We start from the raw sequence: 18,914 nt of genomic DNA, 5'->3' as shown, positions 1-18,914 counted from the left end.
TTTGAAAGACTGTGGTATTAAAATTATCACAATGCTATGAATGTTAGTATTTTTGCATGATTAATATGCACAATTCATGTTAAAAATCCAGAATACACGCACGTACACACATACGCACACACGTGCATACACAAACACGCAAACACACTGAAGAACACATAACAACTTTCATATATACCAGTATACACATGTATACACATGTGCAGACTTACACATAGCATGCTTACATAAAGTTACAGACACAGTCACACACACGCAAGAGCACACATGCACATACACACACGCACAAGCACATACATACTCATTATGTCATTACATTACCCCTCCAGTCAAAATTAAAAAGCAATCTGCTCTTGTTAAATAAACTCCCCCTTAGGACTGGTAACGACCTTGTTAAAAGACGCAAAATATTAATTTATTAATTAAAAACGGGGATCTGGGTCAAAATAGAATAATATAATTAAGACAAAAAACAAGCAGAAATAGATCTCGTATTTTCGGATTAATTTGTTATTGAATAGTGTTAATTACGGTCTGGTTGGAATCGCTGACTACAGTGTGTTGGAGCACATTGCTATGTAGTATGATTCTTCTGTTTCGATCCCGAAGGGCATGACATGTTTCCATTAAAACAGAGCGCCTCGCCGAATCAGTTTGGTCACTCCGTGTGATTCGCCGAATCCCCTGCTCTTCAGAAGACAAAACGGTCTTCGAAAAACCCGCCAGACCGTGACCTTTGGTGAGTAAAGCGGAAAAACTGTCCGTTCCACTATATCAGGGTTAATCTCAGCAGAGGGCTGAGATCTACGGTGGCGTAATATGCCATGTGACATTAATACTATGGAACGTGGCGGCATTCAACGAGCACGTTGCGCTTTCTCAGCCCTATATTTCATTGCCATCGCTGAAGTGCTACGAGTTGGGCTAGTCGACCAGCAGCCCCGGAGGACAGATGCAACCCGCCAAGAGCTAACAGTAAAACCACAAAAAAAAAAAAAAAAAACGGATTTAACACCCATCAGATATTGGACTAGATCCAGTTCAGCATCTGGACATTTTATTATGAATGTGATAAAACAATAGCTATGCATATTTTATGAAAGTTTCTGCAGTGGTCAACACATAATACACAATGTGTATATTGTTCTCCAAAGGGAAGTGGAAAACGTGTGGCCTGCCTGCACCATTTCAAAAAATAAAATAAAATCTAGGCTCAGGGAAAATTTTGAGCAGTGTGTAGTGTGTGCTGTCTCTCTCCTCTCCTTAGAGTAGGTGTTGGTGTGCATTAGTGTGCAGTCAGTCTGTCTGTGCTGTCTCTCTCCTCTCCTTACAGTCAGTGTTGGTGTGTGTTAGTGCAGTCAGTCAGTGTGTGCTGTCTCTCTCCCTTAGAGTAAGTGTTGGTGTGCGTTAGTGCACAGTCAGTCAGTGTGTGCTGTCTCTCTCCCTTACAGTCAGTGTTGGTGTGTGTTAGTGCGCAGTCAGTCAGTGTGTGCTGTCTCTCTCCTCTCCTTACAGTCAGTGTTGGTGTGTGTTAGTGCACAGTCAGTCTGTGCGTGTTGTCTCTCTCCCTTACAGTCAGTGTTGGTGTGCCTTAGTGTGCAGTCAGTCAGTGTGTGCTGTCTCTCTCCTCTCCTTACAGTCAGTGTTGGTGTGTGTTAGTGCACAGTCAGTCTGTGCGTGTTGTCTCTCTCCCTTACAGTCAGTGTTGGTGTGCCTTAGTGTGCAGTCAGTCAGTGTGTGCTGTCTCTCTCCTCTCCTTACAGTCAGTGTTGGTGTGTGTTAGTGTGCAGTCAGTCTGTGCGTGTTGTCTCTCTCCCTTACAGTCAGTGTTGGAGTGTGTTAGTGTGCAGTCAGTCTGTGCATGTTGTCTCTCTCTCTTACAGTCAGTGTTGGTGTGCGTTAGTGTGCAGTCAGTCAGTGTGTGCTGTCTCTCTCCTCTCCTTACAGTCAGTGTTGGTGTGCGTTAGTGTGCAGTCAGTCAGTGTGTGCTGTCTCTCTCCTCTCCTTACAGTGTTGGTGTGCGTTAGTGTGCAGTCAGTCAGTGTGTGCTGTCTCTCTCCTCTCCTTACAGTCAGTGTTGGTGTGCGTTAGGGTGCAGTCAGTCAGTGTGTGCTGTCTCTCTCCTCTCCTTACAGTCAGTGTTGGTGTGCGTTAGTGTGCAGTCAGTCTGTGCGTGTTGTCTCTCTCTCTTACAGTCAGTGTTGATGTGCATTAGAGCGCAGTCAGACAGTGTTGATGTGCTGTCTCTCTCCTCTCCCCCACACACCTCAGTCTGGAAGGCGCAGTACAGGCAGGTGAGGAAGTGGGGGCGCCCGCTGAGCCCCAGCACCCTCCTCTCCACCATGGCGCTCTCTGTGTCCTCGTCCTGGAAGAGGACGTCCTTCTTCAGCACCTTCACCGCAAACAGCCTCTCAGTGCTCCTCTCCTCGGCCAGCAGAACCTAGGGCAAGGGAGGAGAGAGGGAGAGGAGGAAGAGGAGGAGGAGGAGGAGGAGGGGGGATGATAAAAGGAGCACAGAGGAGGTGGGAAAAGTAGGCAAGGAAAACGAAGACAGGAGAAGAGAGGGAGGAAGGTGGAGGGCAGGTGCATGAGAACCCAAACGCACTGGACTGAAAGCTTCACATTTGTAAAAGGCTGCAGGCAAGGCATATTCTCGCCGCTTACTGGTTTATTTTACTCAATTCTTCAAGACAAGCTAAAAAGAACTGCAAGCGCAGAATTTTTGGCTGCTACTGAACGAGCCAGCAAATGGCAGTTTTCCTCACTCCAACATTAATTTAGGGGCTCCCCTAAGGAAAAGACTGTACTTTCAGTTCACCACTAGATGGTGTAAAGGCACCTATAAGGACACCCACCAAACTAGTCACAGACAGTTCCTGAATCATGCCTGTTCTCATTTAAGGCTATGTGTGTTAGCCAGCTAAAATCATCACAGTATTGTATTTGACTGCATCATTCCTTCCTCTCTCTCTCTCTCTCTCTCTCTCTCTCTCTCTCATTGTTTTCCCACTATCACCTCATTTCTCTTTTATATTCCTCTCAGTCTGACAGCAAGCCAAACAGTATCACAGAAGATGCCAGCCTTTATGCCAAGTTCTTATCTAAGTCAGTCTCAACTATATTTCCATCTTATTTTAGCATACTGAGCACATTTTTAAAAATGTTAATAATAGTGTTCATAATAACACCATTTATTTTACCATTTATAATAATGTTCATATCAAATGACTGCAGGGAGGACTCAATTACACCCAGAATGCACTGCCATAGCAACAGGACCATTTACATTACCCACTCACCGTGATGGATCTGCCACCAGCAACGCAACATGCAGATCCACCACATAAAGGACATTCCCTAGCTTAGGGAAAGTAGAGTGAAGCAACTGCAGTTGACTGTGTTAAAACCTGCATCACTCCCAGTACCAGCAATGAGTGACAGTACCTTGCCAAAGCTGCCTTTGCCAAGCACCATTAAGAAGTTGAAGTCCTTCAGTCCCAGTCGGATCTTCCCTGGGGAGAGCACTGAGGGACAGGAGGGAGTGGGAGCAGTCACTGGGGTTGGGACAGCTATTGGGGGAGGAGGCAGGGAAGGGGGCGGAGCCAGTAGGGTCTCCTGACGAGCGAGCGAAAGTGTATTGTGTGTTTTGCGGAGGTGTGGGTGAACAGAAGTCAAGGTGAACAGGGGGAGGGAGGGAATGAAGAGAAGAAAAGCATAAAGTTAGAAACTGTATAATTAACCCTCTTTTGTGTTTATAAGAAGCCATCAAACGGGTCAGAACTTCGCCAGGAACAGAAACAACATGCAATGAGGAAAAACATCTGCATAATTATCAGGTAGATTTCCACACCAAGTGAATTTCAGAGGAACGATTATGCTCTCTAGTGGTGCTATTGTGAAATTGCAGACCCGGACACAGCTGTGAGAGATTCTTCTTTCCAAAGAATCCGAGGCTTGAAATGATTATTTTCCGCTGCCTATCTATTTTATGGGCGAACACCCGTAGCATAATGAGCATAATGAAACTACACCATAAAAAAAATTATATGTGCACATAATGTGCCGTTATCACGCACTGGTAAATGCTGTTTCTCCTTTCCTCACCTGTAAATCCTGGTCCGGGACGGGGATGTTGTAGTATTCCCCCTCGTCCTGGTTGAGCAGCTTAAACCAGCCGCAGACGGAGCGCCGGAAGATTTCGCTCACGCCGAAGGACAGCGCCCCCATGAAGTCGTTCCGGGAAGTGCGGTCCCAGTCCCACACCTCCACCGACAGACGCCGGTCCCACTGTCGGCCCCGCACCGAGCTGCGTTTAGGGGGACAATCTCAGGTTGGGAAACTGACGGGCTTACAGACGGACACAAAATCACGGACAGAAACAGACCTTGCGCGCACGTGCGCGTGCACCGAGAGGCAGCGCTGAAGAAGGTGCGCATACCGTACACGCGCACGCCTCTTCAACAAATGTGCGCGTGTGCTCGTAAGGCACGAACACGGACGCACGTGCACGCACGCACGCACGCACGCACGCCCGCAAACCCACAAGGTGAAGCTCTCGTTCCACACGGGGTTGAGCGTGGAGCGGATGGTGCGCGTCTTCTGCTTGCTCTGGCTCTTGGGGTCGGGGATCAGCTTCAGCTTCACGTAGGGGTCCGAGAGCCCGTTTGGGTCCATGGGAATCAGGTTCCGCGCCTCTCGGACTGCAACGGAGAGGGAGAGTCAAACCGGAATAAACAGGGTCCGCAGGGCGATACAGTCTCCTCCACTGTTATTATATGAAATGTCTTAATGCCTACTCATATCTATGAAAGACCGACTCGAGAACTGTTCTCTTCTAAAAACTTAATCTCTGTGGCTTTCAAGACATGGTTAACTATTGACATCTTTATGCAGCACCCACAGTGTTGATGATTTTATTTTTTGAATTCTGTGGAATTCTTGAACACCGGTTTGAGAACTCCAGTCAGCTAGGACCAAACCAGCTTGAGAGAAAAAAGGTAGCCTAATAAAGATGCTAACAACTATTCTGTTGCGCTGTACTTCACCAGTGGCCAGTGTCCTTCGGATTTTAATGCAAGCGGATGCCATTACTCTCTCCCGCGCACGTGTCATCACTTTAAGCAAGGGCTTTACGTGATGGCTTACTGTGTGCCAGAGATAAGCCCTTTAGCTTGCGCGCGCAGACGACACATAAAAACTTTATGTACACAGTCAATGTCGAATGCTTCAGCTGCCGGTAATGACATTTCAATCTAGAGCAGCCATCTCAGGGGCAAATTGAATCTGGAGGGTGGACACGGTGTCAGCCAGGGGTGGCTGTGCCACCTCCGCTAAGTCTGCTTCACTCCCAGTGGTTTTCTTTCCTCCCCGACAAAGGCTTCCCTGAGACTGTTGCCTTCGGGCTTACTCCCTGGGGAGATTCACGGTTTAATTCTCAAAAGGGTTTATGATGTCCACCCCTGCTGCTTCAAAATGGATCTGCCATATCAGCAGTGGCAAACCTGACAAACAACCCCCCGTCTTTTTAAAGGACGAGCTCTCGAGCCGCCGCCAGTCTGGACAGCGCGGAGGCCGCCGCGTCTCCTTCCTGTGAGTAATGCTCTCCGCACTCCACACGTGCGGCCTCTCTCTCCGCTTCATAATCACCCTCCGCGTGCCTGAGACGTTTGGAGCAGAGGGCCGCCAGGTCCTGGAGCCGATCCCGTCTCCCCACCCCAGCCTTTCAACAGTCACCCTACAAAAACTCTATCCTGCGTACCTGGTATTACCACACCTGGTCCTGGGCAATTAGACCCAAGAAAACACGGAGTTAACTGAGTGTTTAACTGCTAATTGATCAATTTAATGCTGAGTAACAACTAAAGCGGGCAGATCCTGCAGCTCTGCAGGACCTGGGATGGGAGTCCTTGCTGTAGGCTGTGAACCCTGTCCCCAGTTCACCAGGTCACAGTGGCTAGTAGCAGTTTCCGATGTGGGTTCTCAAACTGCTGTAATGCAGGCATACCTCTCTATTTTTCCATTACACTCACGCCCGGGACTGTTTGACAATCTTTGGCAAGCTTCTATGGCGTAACTTCCTGTATGGAATGTCATCACGGAGACAGCTGAAAGATCCTTACCTACCCTGGATCCCTCCACAGAACACTATCTTACCTCCCGCCCGGGCCACTTAGACCCCACTCAGTCCCATGCCTGGTCCCGGAACACTGTGACTCTCACAGCTGGCCGTTGCTCATGGCAACCATCAGAAGAGCTTATTGATTTCTCGCGATTGCTGCACACAGCTGCTGGTCCCAGGCACTGGTGCTGTCCCACTTAGACGACTGCAACTGCTCCCTGCCAAACACCGTCTGACCACAGTGAACCAGCTATAGCTTCTCTGCCCAACCAGCCTTTAGTTGGTACCTCTCATCTTCACCCACTGGCTGCAGCCGCAATTTCCCCTCCAAGACCGGGTGCTGGCAAGCTGGACCCCCTCTATCAACCACCCCCAGGCCTGCCCAGGCCTGCCCAGGCCTTATGTTCCCTCCACTGCCGGTGTGTCCGTCTGCCTGTCCCCTGACGAGCGCTGCGGCGATGGACCGCTCGGCCCCAGCCCTGAGTGAAATCATTTACTTTCAAAAGCAACCATCCCTCCATCATCCCATTATCGTTTTGCTGAACCTTTCACGGTGGAGACATTAAAACGCAAGACTGTTTGATTGATTGATTGACTGACTGACTCTCTGACAGATTGACTGAATGATTTATTTGTGACTGAGTGACTGGCTGATTATAACTGTGATTTAATCAGACTGTACCATAAAGCAACATTTTTTGTTTATTTATTTATTTATGTATTTATTTATTAACCTTAATTTAGACAGGGGTAGGTTGACTGAGCATGCATGCTCTTTTGCAGCAACACCCCGTTTACGCTGCCAAATTACCCTAACCTGCATGCTTCAGATTTCTGAACTGCTGCATAGCAAGTGGGATTAATGTCTGGCTCAATATTTGCACTGTGAAATTGATGTGAATGACGGACGGCACGTATGAACATTTTCAAAGATTTCCAAGGGCGCCCTTGAAACATCGTTGATCAATATCAAATTGACAGCGCTCGTGTGACGTTTCCTAGTGTTCAGAGCTGATGTCCCGCAGTGTGCTCTCTAGCCAGTCAGTGCTGTGACATGCAGCAAGCTCCGCTCTCTCTCTCTCTCTCTCTCACCTGTGATGTGAATCTCCTCTCGCTCTCCTCTGATGGTCAGGTGGATTCGTCCTCTCTTCTCCGTGTGGTCATGGCCGCACAGGCTAGGAACACTGGCCTCGCAGCGCTTGTGTACATTCATCTCACAGCCTGCGTCACCACACGCACACAACGCACACACACACGTACACACGCGCACACAACACACACACACACACACACAACACACACATACGCACACACATGCACACACACACACACACATGCACACACACATACATACACGCACACAACACATACATGCACACGCACATGCACACGTACACACACACACACACACACACACACGCACACACGTTTACACACATATTACACACTTTCTGTTGCCCATAGAGATACTGAGACACCCACTTGAGAAATATGGGCTCATATTTGTAGATACTCTGTTCATAATTATTAACGCTTGACTGAATCACTAATAACTATATTAATAAATATCAGGGTCATTAGCTGGTTTTATGTAGACTAATTCATTTATTGAGTGGGAATGTGAACATCTATTTTCCTGGTGTAAACTTGCCCTCTGCTTGAAAGGGCCAAGTAAACACGGCAGTGGTTCTATGTGATGAAAAGGCAAGGCACAGCACACACATATACTGCAGTATTTTTACATAGACACTACTCAGCCATTACTCAGTCATTACTCAGTCATTACTCAGCCATTACTCATTCATTACTCAGTCATTACTCTGTAGTTAGTCATTACTCAGCCATTACTCAGTCATTACTTAGTCATTACTCGGACACTTCTCACTCTCTACTCACTGGAACATCTCATGCCCTGGTGGATGAGGCCATAGAGCAGCGAGCCACAGTGGTCGCAGAAGGTGGGACTAGAGTAGGTGTGTATCTTGAACTTGTGTTTGCTCTTCACGTCCTGAGATGGAGGTAGACAGAAAGAGAAAAGGAAGGAAAGAAAGGTGGAGAAAGAGAGAGACAGAGATTGATAGAGAGAGAGAGAGAGAGAGAGAGAGAGAGAGAGAGAAGGGAAAGTGGGAATAATTGAGTCAGAGGAGGAGAATTTGCGGGGAGGGATATAGGGAAATGGATGGAGGGAGAGGTGAGGAGGTAAGAAGAAGGTGTGAAATGGAGTGGGATAATGAGGGAGAAAAACCAGGACAGGTGGAGAGAGGGACAGGCACAAGGGCATTAAAGCAGAAAAGCAGAAGAAATGTGACAGGTCAGACAGAGAGGTGGGACAGGGAGGGGTATTTGGGTTTGAAGACAGCTTATGGCACATATTTGGGGCAGTTGGACGGGGAATGTGCGAGAGCATTCGGCTAAAAAAAAAAACAGATAAAACACACGGCATCAGATTAAATGGAGAAAGGTGATAATGGAAGATCAACGATCTGACAGAGGCGGAGACAGAGTAGAGGCAGGATGTATATTACACAGTGCATCAGGGTTCAAAAACTAAAACTCTGATCTGGAGAGAAGAAAAAAAGAGAAAAAGAGAGTAGTGATTAAAATGATCATAATTATCTGGCTCCCACAGATACCGTCCTGTTGGCTATTAATAGAGCGAGCACACATTTCTCATGGTAACGGACCATACCGTCTGCCTTCCTCTCCTCTAAACGTCTATTTACAGCACCTATCTACTCGTTCATTCTGCTCTGTTACATACTGATCCGAGCGCAGAAGATTCCAACCTTCAAAGCGACTTTTTTAATCTAAGCAAATGAAGTGTCTCTTCAGGTGATCAAAGTTATAAACCAGGCTGTAAACGGGGTTTCGTTCTGCCAGATCCGAGTTCAGATAATTTTATCTGCGCTTCCACTTGTCGATCTGCTCGTGGTCACAGCCCTCCCTTTTCAGTGCCCCGATCTTTGGGCCTTGCCTCGTGAACCACCGCTCTACCAACCCCTCCCCCCTCCCTTCTTCATACCCCCTTCTCTTCATTTTCTGCCAAGTACATTTTTTGTAAGTCTGTTTCATTCCGAGCCAAACTCTCTTCCACTCCATATTCCCCTCTCCCTCCTGTCAGTCTCTCTCTCTCTTCTCTCTCTCCAAAGTCTCTGATCAACTCTCTCACTCTCTCTCTCTCTCTCTCTCTCTCTCTCATTTTCTCCTTGACCTCATTTCTGTTCCAGTTTATTTTGCAGGAAGAAGAGAAAAGACAAATATCAGAGAGGGAATGAAGTGAGCAGCAAGCCGTTTCAGTCTCCCTGTTTCTCTCCCCCTCTAACTCTCCCCATCTCTCTGTGTCACAGTCAATGCACTACGGTGTCTGTGCAGTTAGCTGCTGTTTATTAGATCAACAGAAGGTCTCTCCCCATTTCACACAGAGACAGAGAGGAGGACAGGGGAGAGCAGATAGAAAGAGAAAGAGACACAGAGAATGAGACAGAGGAAGGGGGAGCGGGGGGGGGGGGGGGTGGTGAGGGTCTGAAGAGGAGGGGGTAAGATACGACCATAAGGTTCATGCAGTACCTCAGGTTTTTGGGTTTTGGGAGGGGGGGGGGGGTGGATAAGTCTGAAGAGGAGGGGAGGGGGGTAAGATATTACCATAAGGTTCATGCAGTACCTCAGGTTTTTTTTTTTTGGGGGGGGGGGGAGTGGGTCTGAAGAGGAGGGGGTAAGATATGACCGCAAGGTTCATGCAGTACCTCAGGTTTTTGGGTTTTGGGAGGGGGGGGGGGGGTGGATGGGTCTGAAGAGGAGGGGAGGGGGGTAAGATACTACCATAAGGTTCATGCAGTACCTCAGGTTTGGGGCCCGTCATAGCTCCAGGACAGGTAAAGGTGACAAACTCGTGACAGCGCTTGTGAACCACAAAACCGCATACTGATAGAAAGAGGTGGGGGTACGGGTGATGAAAGGGAGGGGGGTATTAACTAATGAACTCATTAATTAAAAAGATAAATTAGGAAATCACATGAAATCTTTCTGGATTATTGTGAGTAAAAGAAAACATGCAGCTTATTTTGATGATGTGTATCTAGCTATAACAATGATTAAACTGGGATTAAAATTAAATATCCAGTAGCATAATTACACTTCAGGCTCGTCCTGTACGCACAATGATTCATTTTTGTGTATAAACAGCAGTTACCTTGACACTGGAAGCCCTGCTTTCCAATACCCCTGTGAAATAAAACAAAGATGTGTTATCACACTTCAATCCCTTTTTAATTGAATTACAGCACTAAACAATAAGTATATACATATATACAGACGTACAAATACAATATCATTATCTTGGTGTGTTTTCCTGCACCACACAAGGGAGACAGCACCTATACGCATCTAAAGCTCATAATCCATCTAATTAATGTTGCAGTGCCGTAGAATAGTACCATCTGCAGTTAGTAGGATGCATCTGTAGGATGCATCTGTCAGCAGTGTGAATATTCAAGCACATCATGACTTTAATATAAAGTAATTATATAACAGATTTCCTCTAAAATACTGCCATGACCACAACAGACCAGATCTGTCCACGCAACACCATTAACTGTGCCTTGTACTTGTAAATAACATAGTTTTCTGCTTCCTTTAATGGATGGAGACATTCCCCCAAGCATTAAACATTTATCACCTCAAAACAATTGGATACCATCCCAACCCTCAACAACCAATCAGCAGTGAGGAAAGGGCCTGTCCATCTTGTAATGAGAAAAGGCCAAGCCTGCCTGAGCCACTGACTCAACTGTTGTTGTGGCCGTTGCTCTGATAATGGTGACCAGTCAAATCAGGGAGATCACCAGACTGATCCCCAGCATGGCCTGGTCTTATAATGGCCGGTCAAGTCAGTAAGATCACTGCTGAGTCCTGCATATCATACCAGAAAGCCAAGGTCCCTTAACTGATTATGGTCTGGCAGTGTTCGATTGGATTAACACATTCATAAGCAGAATATACTGAATGTGAGCTGAATCTGCGTACATATTTCTGGCTTTACTTTGAGATTCATTTTTAGCTAAGCTTAGCTAAGTGAGTAAAAAAGCTAATCAAAAAAAAAACATTTTGTAAGAGACATGAAAAGAGTTTAAGATAAATTACTGCAATAGCTAGCACAGGCAAAGATAGCACAGTACAGTGCACCAGGGCTGGGTTATTCCAGTCCTCAAAGGCCTTCTGGGACCAGTGTTATTATCTCATTTAATTACTTAATTGAAGTCATTATTTGGATAGGGAATCACACAGCCTGGTGCACAACATGTAAGTTCCTAATGGAAAAGGGGAGTCAGACCCTACAGGGCAAGATTTACCCAACCCTGTCCTAGACATGGCAGACACCCTTCAGCATCCTCGCTGAAGTGAATCAGGGTACAATAATACAATGAAACTGTACTATGGGACGAAGAAGAAAAAAAAACAAAACAAAGAAGTACAGAAAAACGCTGTGTACGCATCACCATGGACGAAAACAGAAAGCACTGGATACACTCCGAAGGGTCGATAGCTGCGAATAACTATATATACAGTGCCCTCCATAATGTTTGGGACCACGACATATGTTTTCTTGGTTTGGCTCCACATTCCTCAATTATGGATTTGCAAAATAAGAATTGCATGTGTGATTGAAGTGCAAATTCTCAGTTTTTATTTAAGGGAATTTTTATACATTTTGGTTTCAGCATGTAGAAATTACAGCACAGAGCACCCCATTTCAAGGCACCATAATGTTTGGGACATATTAATGTTATGCAAATGAAACTAGTCATGCTTAGCAGCATATCCTTTGCATGCAATGAATGCTTGAAGTCAAGTGCCAAGTATCTTCTCTAGTGATGCTCAGCCATCATCAGCTCCTGCTTGTTTCAAGGGCTAGTTACCTTAGGTTTTCTTTTTTTTGACATGCATGTTCAATTGGATTCAGATCAGGTGATTGACTTGGCTAGTCAAGAATTTTCCAGTTTTTGGCTTTGTAAATCTCTTTTGTTGCCTTAGTAGTATGTTTTGGATCATTGTCTTGCTGTAGGATGAAGAGCCATCCAATGGGTTTGGAGGCATTTTCTTGAACTTGAGCAGATCAGATGTTTCTGTACAATTCATTCTGATTCTGCTATCACAGTTACATCATCAATAAATACAAGTGAGCCAGTACCTGTGGCAGCTACAGTATACATGCCCAAACCATAACACCCCCACCACCATGTTTCACAGATGAGGTGGTACGCTTTGGATCTTGAGCACTTCCTTCTGACCTCCACACTTTGCTCTTACCATCATTCTGAATCTAGGTCTCATCTGTCCACAAGGAATTTTCCCAGAACTCTTTTAGGTACTTCTAAGCAAACTGTAACCTTTCCATCCTGTTTCCCTGGCTAACGAGTGGTTTGCACCTTGCAGTATGGCCTCTATAGTTCTTTTCATGAAGTCTTCTGCAGGCAGTAGTCACTGACAGATGTCTGCCTGCAGGCATGCCTGCCTGCTGAAGGATGTTCTTGATCTGTCAGACAGTTTGTGATTTTTTTCCTCATTATGGTGAGAATTCTTTGATCATGATCCGTAGAGCTCTTCCTTAGCCAACCAGATTCTTTGTGATTCCTGAGCTCTCTTTCTTCTGAATGATGGTCCAAACAGTTGATTTTGGTAAACCAAAGGTCTGGCATATGTCTCTAACTGTATTTCTGCCCATCATGGCTTTACTAGCTCTCATTGGCACAATTCTTGTCCTCATGCTACGATCAGGCAATCAAAAGTCTAGAATCAAGACTAGATAGTGTAAGCTTAGCTTACAGCTGCACTAAGGAAGTAACTGAAAACACCCGACTAATCAGAAACACCTGCGAAGCCATTTGTCCCGAACATTATGGTGCCCTGAAGGGGGGGGGGGTTATGTATAGTGCAGTCATTTATACATGGTTAAATCAAAATGTGTAAAAATACCCTTTAATAAATGCTGAGAATTTGCACTTCAACCACATGAGCATCGTTTGATTACAAATCGAAAATGACTGAGTACAGAGCCAATTTTTTTTGAAAAGTCATTATATATAGAGTAAGATGTAAACCGTGGCATGCTGTGCATACAAGAATATATGGCACGACAGGGTGGAGATCAGCCATTAACCACCCTCTTTTATACCATGGCTGCAACTAAAATGCATGGAAAAAATAAAAATGAACTGTATTTTAAAAACGATGAAACCATTGCGTAAACATCTGCCACTGTGCTAAATATAGTTCCTATGTTAACGATAGATGGCACTAGAGTTCGGATTCTACAGAGTTGTCTATCACCATCAGCTATCAGAAACATAAGAAAAGAGATAAGACATTTAACAATGAAAAACAAAGTACACATTAACTGCTTGTATGGTGAGCAGACAGTTGACTTGGGTTTGGGCATTTACTCTGATCCACATTATCGGGCTCCGTTATTTCCAAACTTAACAAATAATACACCCCCGACCACAAAGACACTTAGCTAGATTTAATGTGTTGCAACCAAAATATCTGCTGGATGAAAAGTCTTTTTCCACATATTTAACCTTAGAAATTGGTTTTGAGAATCTACTATTATAACCCGTTGCTATGGTTACATTTCCTTTTATTTAAAGAGTTCTAAGCCGACAATTTGAAGGTTCCTGCATCGTGATTCGGAACTGAATAAGGTAAAGTATCTGGATTACCATGCCTATACACAAGTAAGTATAATGTACGGCTGTCAACCAATCAGAACTGAATATTTATCCAAGCCATGGCATATATATATATATATGTGTGTGTGTGTGTGTGTATATATATATATATATATATACAAACACACACACAATGTGATTGGTCAAGCCTTTGACATCCCAGCTGTTTCCCACAGGGCACGTGTTACCATATGAAGTCAGTGCAGTGGCTGCAGAAGGTGGGCTGCTTGAAGAAGCGGGCGGTGAACTGGTGGTCCTTCACCTCGATGATGTGCTTGTGCTTCAGGGCCCCCCTCCTCTGGAAGACGGGCACTCGGGGCGGCGGGGAGAGAGGGGAGGGCAGGGGGGAAGCCAAAGGGGACGGGGAAGGGGAGGAGGCGGCGAGGACCAGTGGGGACAGGGAGGGGGACGGGGAAACAGGAGCCGACATGCTGGCTTTGGGAGGGGGGGGGGCGAGGGGGAAAGAGAGACTGCAATTAAAAGACATAAGGGTATAAGGCAGAGGTGATTCCGAATAGGGAGACAAGACAGACAGAGATATTCATTTTTTTTTCCTAGCAAATGAACTAATCCTCAGCAAATTACACCAATTAAAAATTTTAATATTTTATTCACTGAAGCAACTAAGGTAAGTATCATCCTTGCCCAAGGGTGGAACAGTTATGCTCCACTAGAGACTGAAACCTGCATCCCAATTTTACAAGCTAAGTTCCGTAGCAAAAATACTAACACCTTAGACAGAGAGAGGGGGGTTGAGATATGGAAGATTGAGAGATGATGATTGACTGAGATTCTTATAAATTACACCCAGTAGAAGTATACCTAGTATTAAAGGGAGTACTAAAAATTGAGGTTTAACAGAGAAACGGCAGGACAGAGACAGTGATTTATGTACAGATAGAGAGAGGGAGGGAGGAGAGGAGGAGCGCGGCAGATGATAGAGAAAAGCGGAGTTAAGAAGAGAGCAACAGATGGAAGGGAATAAGAATATTGGAAAGGAACGAGAGGGGGAGATGAAGACAGAAGGACAGAAGTAAATACAAACTCTCAGGCATACCCCCTGAGAGAACCCTCCGCACAAAGCGATTAGCTTTAACTCCAAACCTGTATCTCACTCAGCCTGTCTCAGATCTCCATATCAACACAAAATCCCTTCCACCTCTCCCCTGTTTAGTCTCGCCTCCCTCTCTCTCTGTGCCCTAATTACATATTTACTATATTTATAATCCTCTTCTGGTTTTTAGTAAATAGGAAAGATATATCTGTATAAAAGTACACAGATAGTAAAACATAAGCCTATGAGAGCTACGAGATATGGAAATAAAACAGAGAGAGAGACAATTATAGAACTGAATCAGATGATGAAGACAATGACAGTGCCAGCACAAAAATAACAGCAATCAACAAGAAAATAAGACAAACGAAAAGGAGAGAACAGACAGACTTTCATTTAATGAGGAGAAAGCCGAGAATAAGAAACAAATAATCGACAAAAACAATGTGGTGTGGAAAAAAGTAAGAGACACAGTACCTGTATTTACAGCTTCTCGCTGACAGATTTGATCAAAGACCAAAGTGATCCTCTTCCTCGGTCCCTCTGTATCTTCCTCCTATCTTTGAATGTAAACCTTATCTTAACACTGCTGCCACTGATTTACATAAAAAAATAAGGAGTGAGAGAAAGAGAGAGAAAAAGACAATGCAAACTGTGACAGGGGCAGAGCCGAAAGGGGAAAAAAAAGACGAAAACTTGCCAACAAAAAAAAAGAAGGGGCAAGTGATGAGATAGAAGCTTTCCAGGAACCAAAGGGTGTTAGAGGAGCACAGTGCTGTATATCCCCACACCCCGGAGAAGCACAGGATGAAGAGGCAGAAGTGATATTCTCTTTCCAAGATTGATACTGGTTTTACCTAGGGGAAGGGGGGAAAGGAAAGAGAGAGAGAGAGAGAGAGAGAAAGAGAGAGGGAGAGAGAGTGAGAGAGAAAGAGAGAGGGAGAGAGAGAGAGAGATAGAGGAGGGAGGGAGATGGAGGAATACGCAATGATTCATTTGAAATCTGGGTTACATCTCTCAGGAGAGTGAAGGATTGAGCAGAAGGGGGACAGAGACAAAAATTGTCGCTCGCCGTCGACGGGGGGCTCTCCGACAGCCAATAGCGTCACTGGTGGCAGCACCTGTGACGAGAGCGGTTACCGTGATGTAATAGCACTTACAGCCCAACGATAGCGCCAATGAACCGAGGATCGCATCCTGAATGCTACAGGCGCAATGAAATATTAGCAGTCATCATAAGAGGCTTGGCAGTATCAAGGGCGACATTCATTAATGACAACGGTAGCTGGTGTTTAAGTACAGCGGGTACCGTATCAAAGTTTTATTTATCAAAACATTTTCAATACTGTGAACGTAAAAAAAATGCTTAGAGGCTGTGTGGACGTATTCAGCACCATCATTCTTCCCAACAGTAGCAATATTAAAAGAGGCAGAATAATGAATGAGCAGAAAACTGGCGATAGCATCTACGCTATTGTGTCAGGCAACTGGGGCACGGTACAGTGTTAGCATTTCAGCACAGGTCGAACTGCCTATGGTAACTCTTGTGCAAGGGCTACAGAAACAGTGCTGTCGGGGCTAGGCAGAGGGAGACAAGGCACTACAGAAACACGGGCACCGACAGGCAGATGGGAACAATATGCGGTACACTGTACACACAGGCGCTCACTCTCTCTGAGGAAACCAGCAGACGTGTACTGTACGCTGACACTGAGAAAGGGCGAAAAGCAGTGCATCTACTGTCACTGACACAGGCACAATATTAACTGACACTGCGACTAGAGAACAAGGGAGGAGGGAGGGAACCAGAGAGATAGAGAGGGTTGAAGGTCTAATTAATGAAAATGTAGGTTATTAGTCTCTTGATGAAGACACAGCAAGAGAATTAATTAACAATTATAATTAGCAAGATTGTTAGAGAGCAAAATGGTGTCACTGTGTGGGTGCATGTACCTTTCAGTGAGTGTGTGTGTCCAAATAATTTAACTACGCACTGTTCACGTACCAAAACCCAGCTAATAGTCGAGTCTACTCATATAAATTCATATGTATTATGAGCTTCTTATAATGTAAGAAGAGATCTTAGAACAGTAGTTGTTAGTCCAATTTGCTCATTATACAGTAAAATGGTTTGGGTTAGCTTTTATGATAAATAAATTCTTATACATTTTGGGCAAGGGCAAATCCTGTGGTGTGTCTACACAATGTGTGATGTTTATGCACATTATTGTCTTCCTACCTATCATAACACTGCTTTTCCTTGGTTTTTGCAGTCTGTTCATTGATGTGGGGCCCACAACCCCAGCAAAAAGCATGCTAATTGAAGAGTCCTTAAACTCATCCAAGTCTTTTCCTATTAGTCAGTGGATGTGTCAGTCACTGTGTGTAAATCAATCACATCTTAATTCTGTTTCGGTAGCTGTCTCAGATCTAATTAGGCAGAAACTGCATCCAAAAATCACATTGTTAAAACAGTGCAACTAAATTTGTAAGTCTAATTTCTCTGCGCTGTGGATGTGCATGATCAGACTTGTCAACTTGCATTTCCCTATCCAAGGCTCGTACAAAACCCATCGTGCCACCCTTGTGCATTAACAAAACCATTTTCCTCCATTAAATTTTTAAATTGTTTGCTGCCATTTCTTATTCGAACATATAATTCCAACAAAACAATCACATCGCAGGTTAGCAACGGCGGCGCCTTGCTTTTCGAGGCAAACGTATATCCTGCACGTTTCCAAAAATAAAGGCAAATTGATTAGCAGTTCCGGAATTCTCTCAGCAGCAGCACCACGGCTATAATCACCAATACAAATGAGAATCAATACGGATCACGCTGTTATGATTAAAAATATGCAAATAAGCAATTACAAGGCGGAATAAGTTCCACGGCTCCCAATCGTTTGCCCGGGGGGGGGGGGGGGGGGGGTACCACGCGGCTAATGTGAATCCGTAATGTGACAGGAAGTGCTCTGCGAGCGAAGGGGAAGAGGCTGCGGGCGGCCCTCGGCGAGAGAGGCGGGCGGGGCGCCGCCGCCGCTGCGGGCCTGTGAAAGGAGCGGATGAAAGGGCGAGAGCGGGCCTTTCATCACGGCCACAGAACAGGCTCCAGCGAGACAGGCTGCAGCGAGACAGGTGTTTGTCAAGGAGCGTGTCAGTCTTACAGAGGGGGGGTGGGGTGGGGGGGGGGGGGGTCCCGAAAGACAAGGGCTGCACTTAGAGCAGCAACACGCTGTTCTGCACCAAGGGCTAGCCAGGTCACTACAGGCACTCAGTGGCATCATTCTCAACACCGCCACCGGCACCGGCACCTCCACTATCATCGTCATCATCATCATCATCACCATCATCATCATCATCATCACCATCACCATCATCATCCTCCTCCTCCTCTTCATCATCTGCACACAAACCAAAACAGGTCAAGGGCAGCATTTTCAAAACATCTTCCAAAAGTTCAAATAGCTAGGCATTCTGATCACTTCTACATTTACAGACATATTGGCCACTACCTATTTTCATGAATGCATTATGCAACATTGATCACTGATTTATGTAGTATCAAAGCAAAAAAAAAAAAAAAGCACACACACACACACACACACACACACACATTGGAATTCCTTGTAGCACCCTCTGTAAATGTTCTTGTAGACAAGCATGCAGGTTTAGGCTGTAGTATTACTTCCACAGCTCCAAGCCTTTGGGAGGGACAGAGAAAGGTTTATTTAGGGAGGATACTGATCTGATGTGGCTCATTGACATCGGGGCTCAGATCTTTCATTCTGGCTCTGGGACATCAGTTAGCCAGCCAAAAACCCTCCCAAAAAAAATATGTTTTAGCTATCCATAAAGGGAGGAATAAAACCACTGAGAGACACATATGCGCATCGCCAACCCCCAAACACACACACAAACACATGCACACACAGACACACAAACTGACTAACACACTCACACTATCCTGCAAGCACACACACACATACATACATACATGTGAGCACACACACACGCA

General features: G+C 45.4%; 1 protein-coding gene across 4 annotated transcripts in view; it reads right to left on the bottom strand.

Moving 5' to 3' along the window:
- prkcg (protein kinase C, gamma) overlaps window positions 1-18,914 on the bottom strand; it is a 30,612-nt gene that overhangs the window by 6,147 nt on the left and 5,551 nt on the right. Inside the window, exons 2-11 of one of the 4 annotated variants that reach the window (XM_035407539.1) lie at window positions 15,377-15,459; window positions 14,034-14,280; window positions 10,308-10,339; window positions 9,957-10,039; window positions 8,015-8,126; window positions 7,211-7,339; window positions 4,544-4,700; window positions 4,105-4,306; window positions 3,445-3,615; window positions 2,267-2,440 (exon numbers count right to left, since the gene is read on the bottom strand). In XM_035407539.1, coding sequence (XP_035263430.1) covers window positions 2,267-2,440; window positions 3,445-3,615; window positions 4,105-4,306; window positions 4,544-4,700; window positions 7,211-7,339; window positions 8,015-8,126; window positions 9,957-10,039; window positions 10,308-10,339; window positions 14,034-14,275 — 1,302 coding nt within the window. In that variant the 5' untranslated portion in view covers window positions 14,276-14,280; window positions 15,377-15,459. Of the gene's footprint in view, window positions 1-2,266; window positions 2,441-3,444; window positions 3,616-4,104; window positions 4,307-4,543; window positions 4,701-7,210; window positions 7,340-8,014; window positions 8,127-9,956; window positions 10,040-10,307; window positions 10,340-14,033; window positions 14,316-15,376; window positions 16,925-18,914 lie in introns of those variants that run through there. The other 3 variants (XM_035407439.1, XM_035407402.1, XM_035407454.1) reach the window with 3 other exon arrangements.

This window comes from Anguilla anguilla, chromosome 1, assembly GCF_013347855.1.
Source record: "Anguilla anguilla isolate fAngAng1 chromosome 1, fAngAng1.pri, whole genome shotgun sequence".
In the NCBI taxonomy this organism is placed as follows: domain Eukaryota; kingdom Metazoa; phylum Chordata; class Actinopteri; order Anguilliformes; family Anguillidae; genus Anguilla; species Anguilla anguilla.
This window is presented reverse-complemented; position numbering and strand designations above follow the sequence as displayed.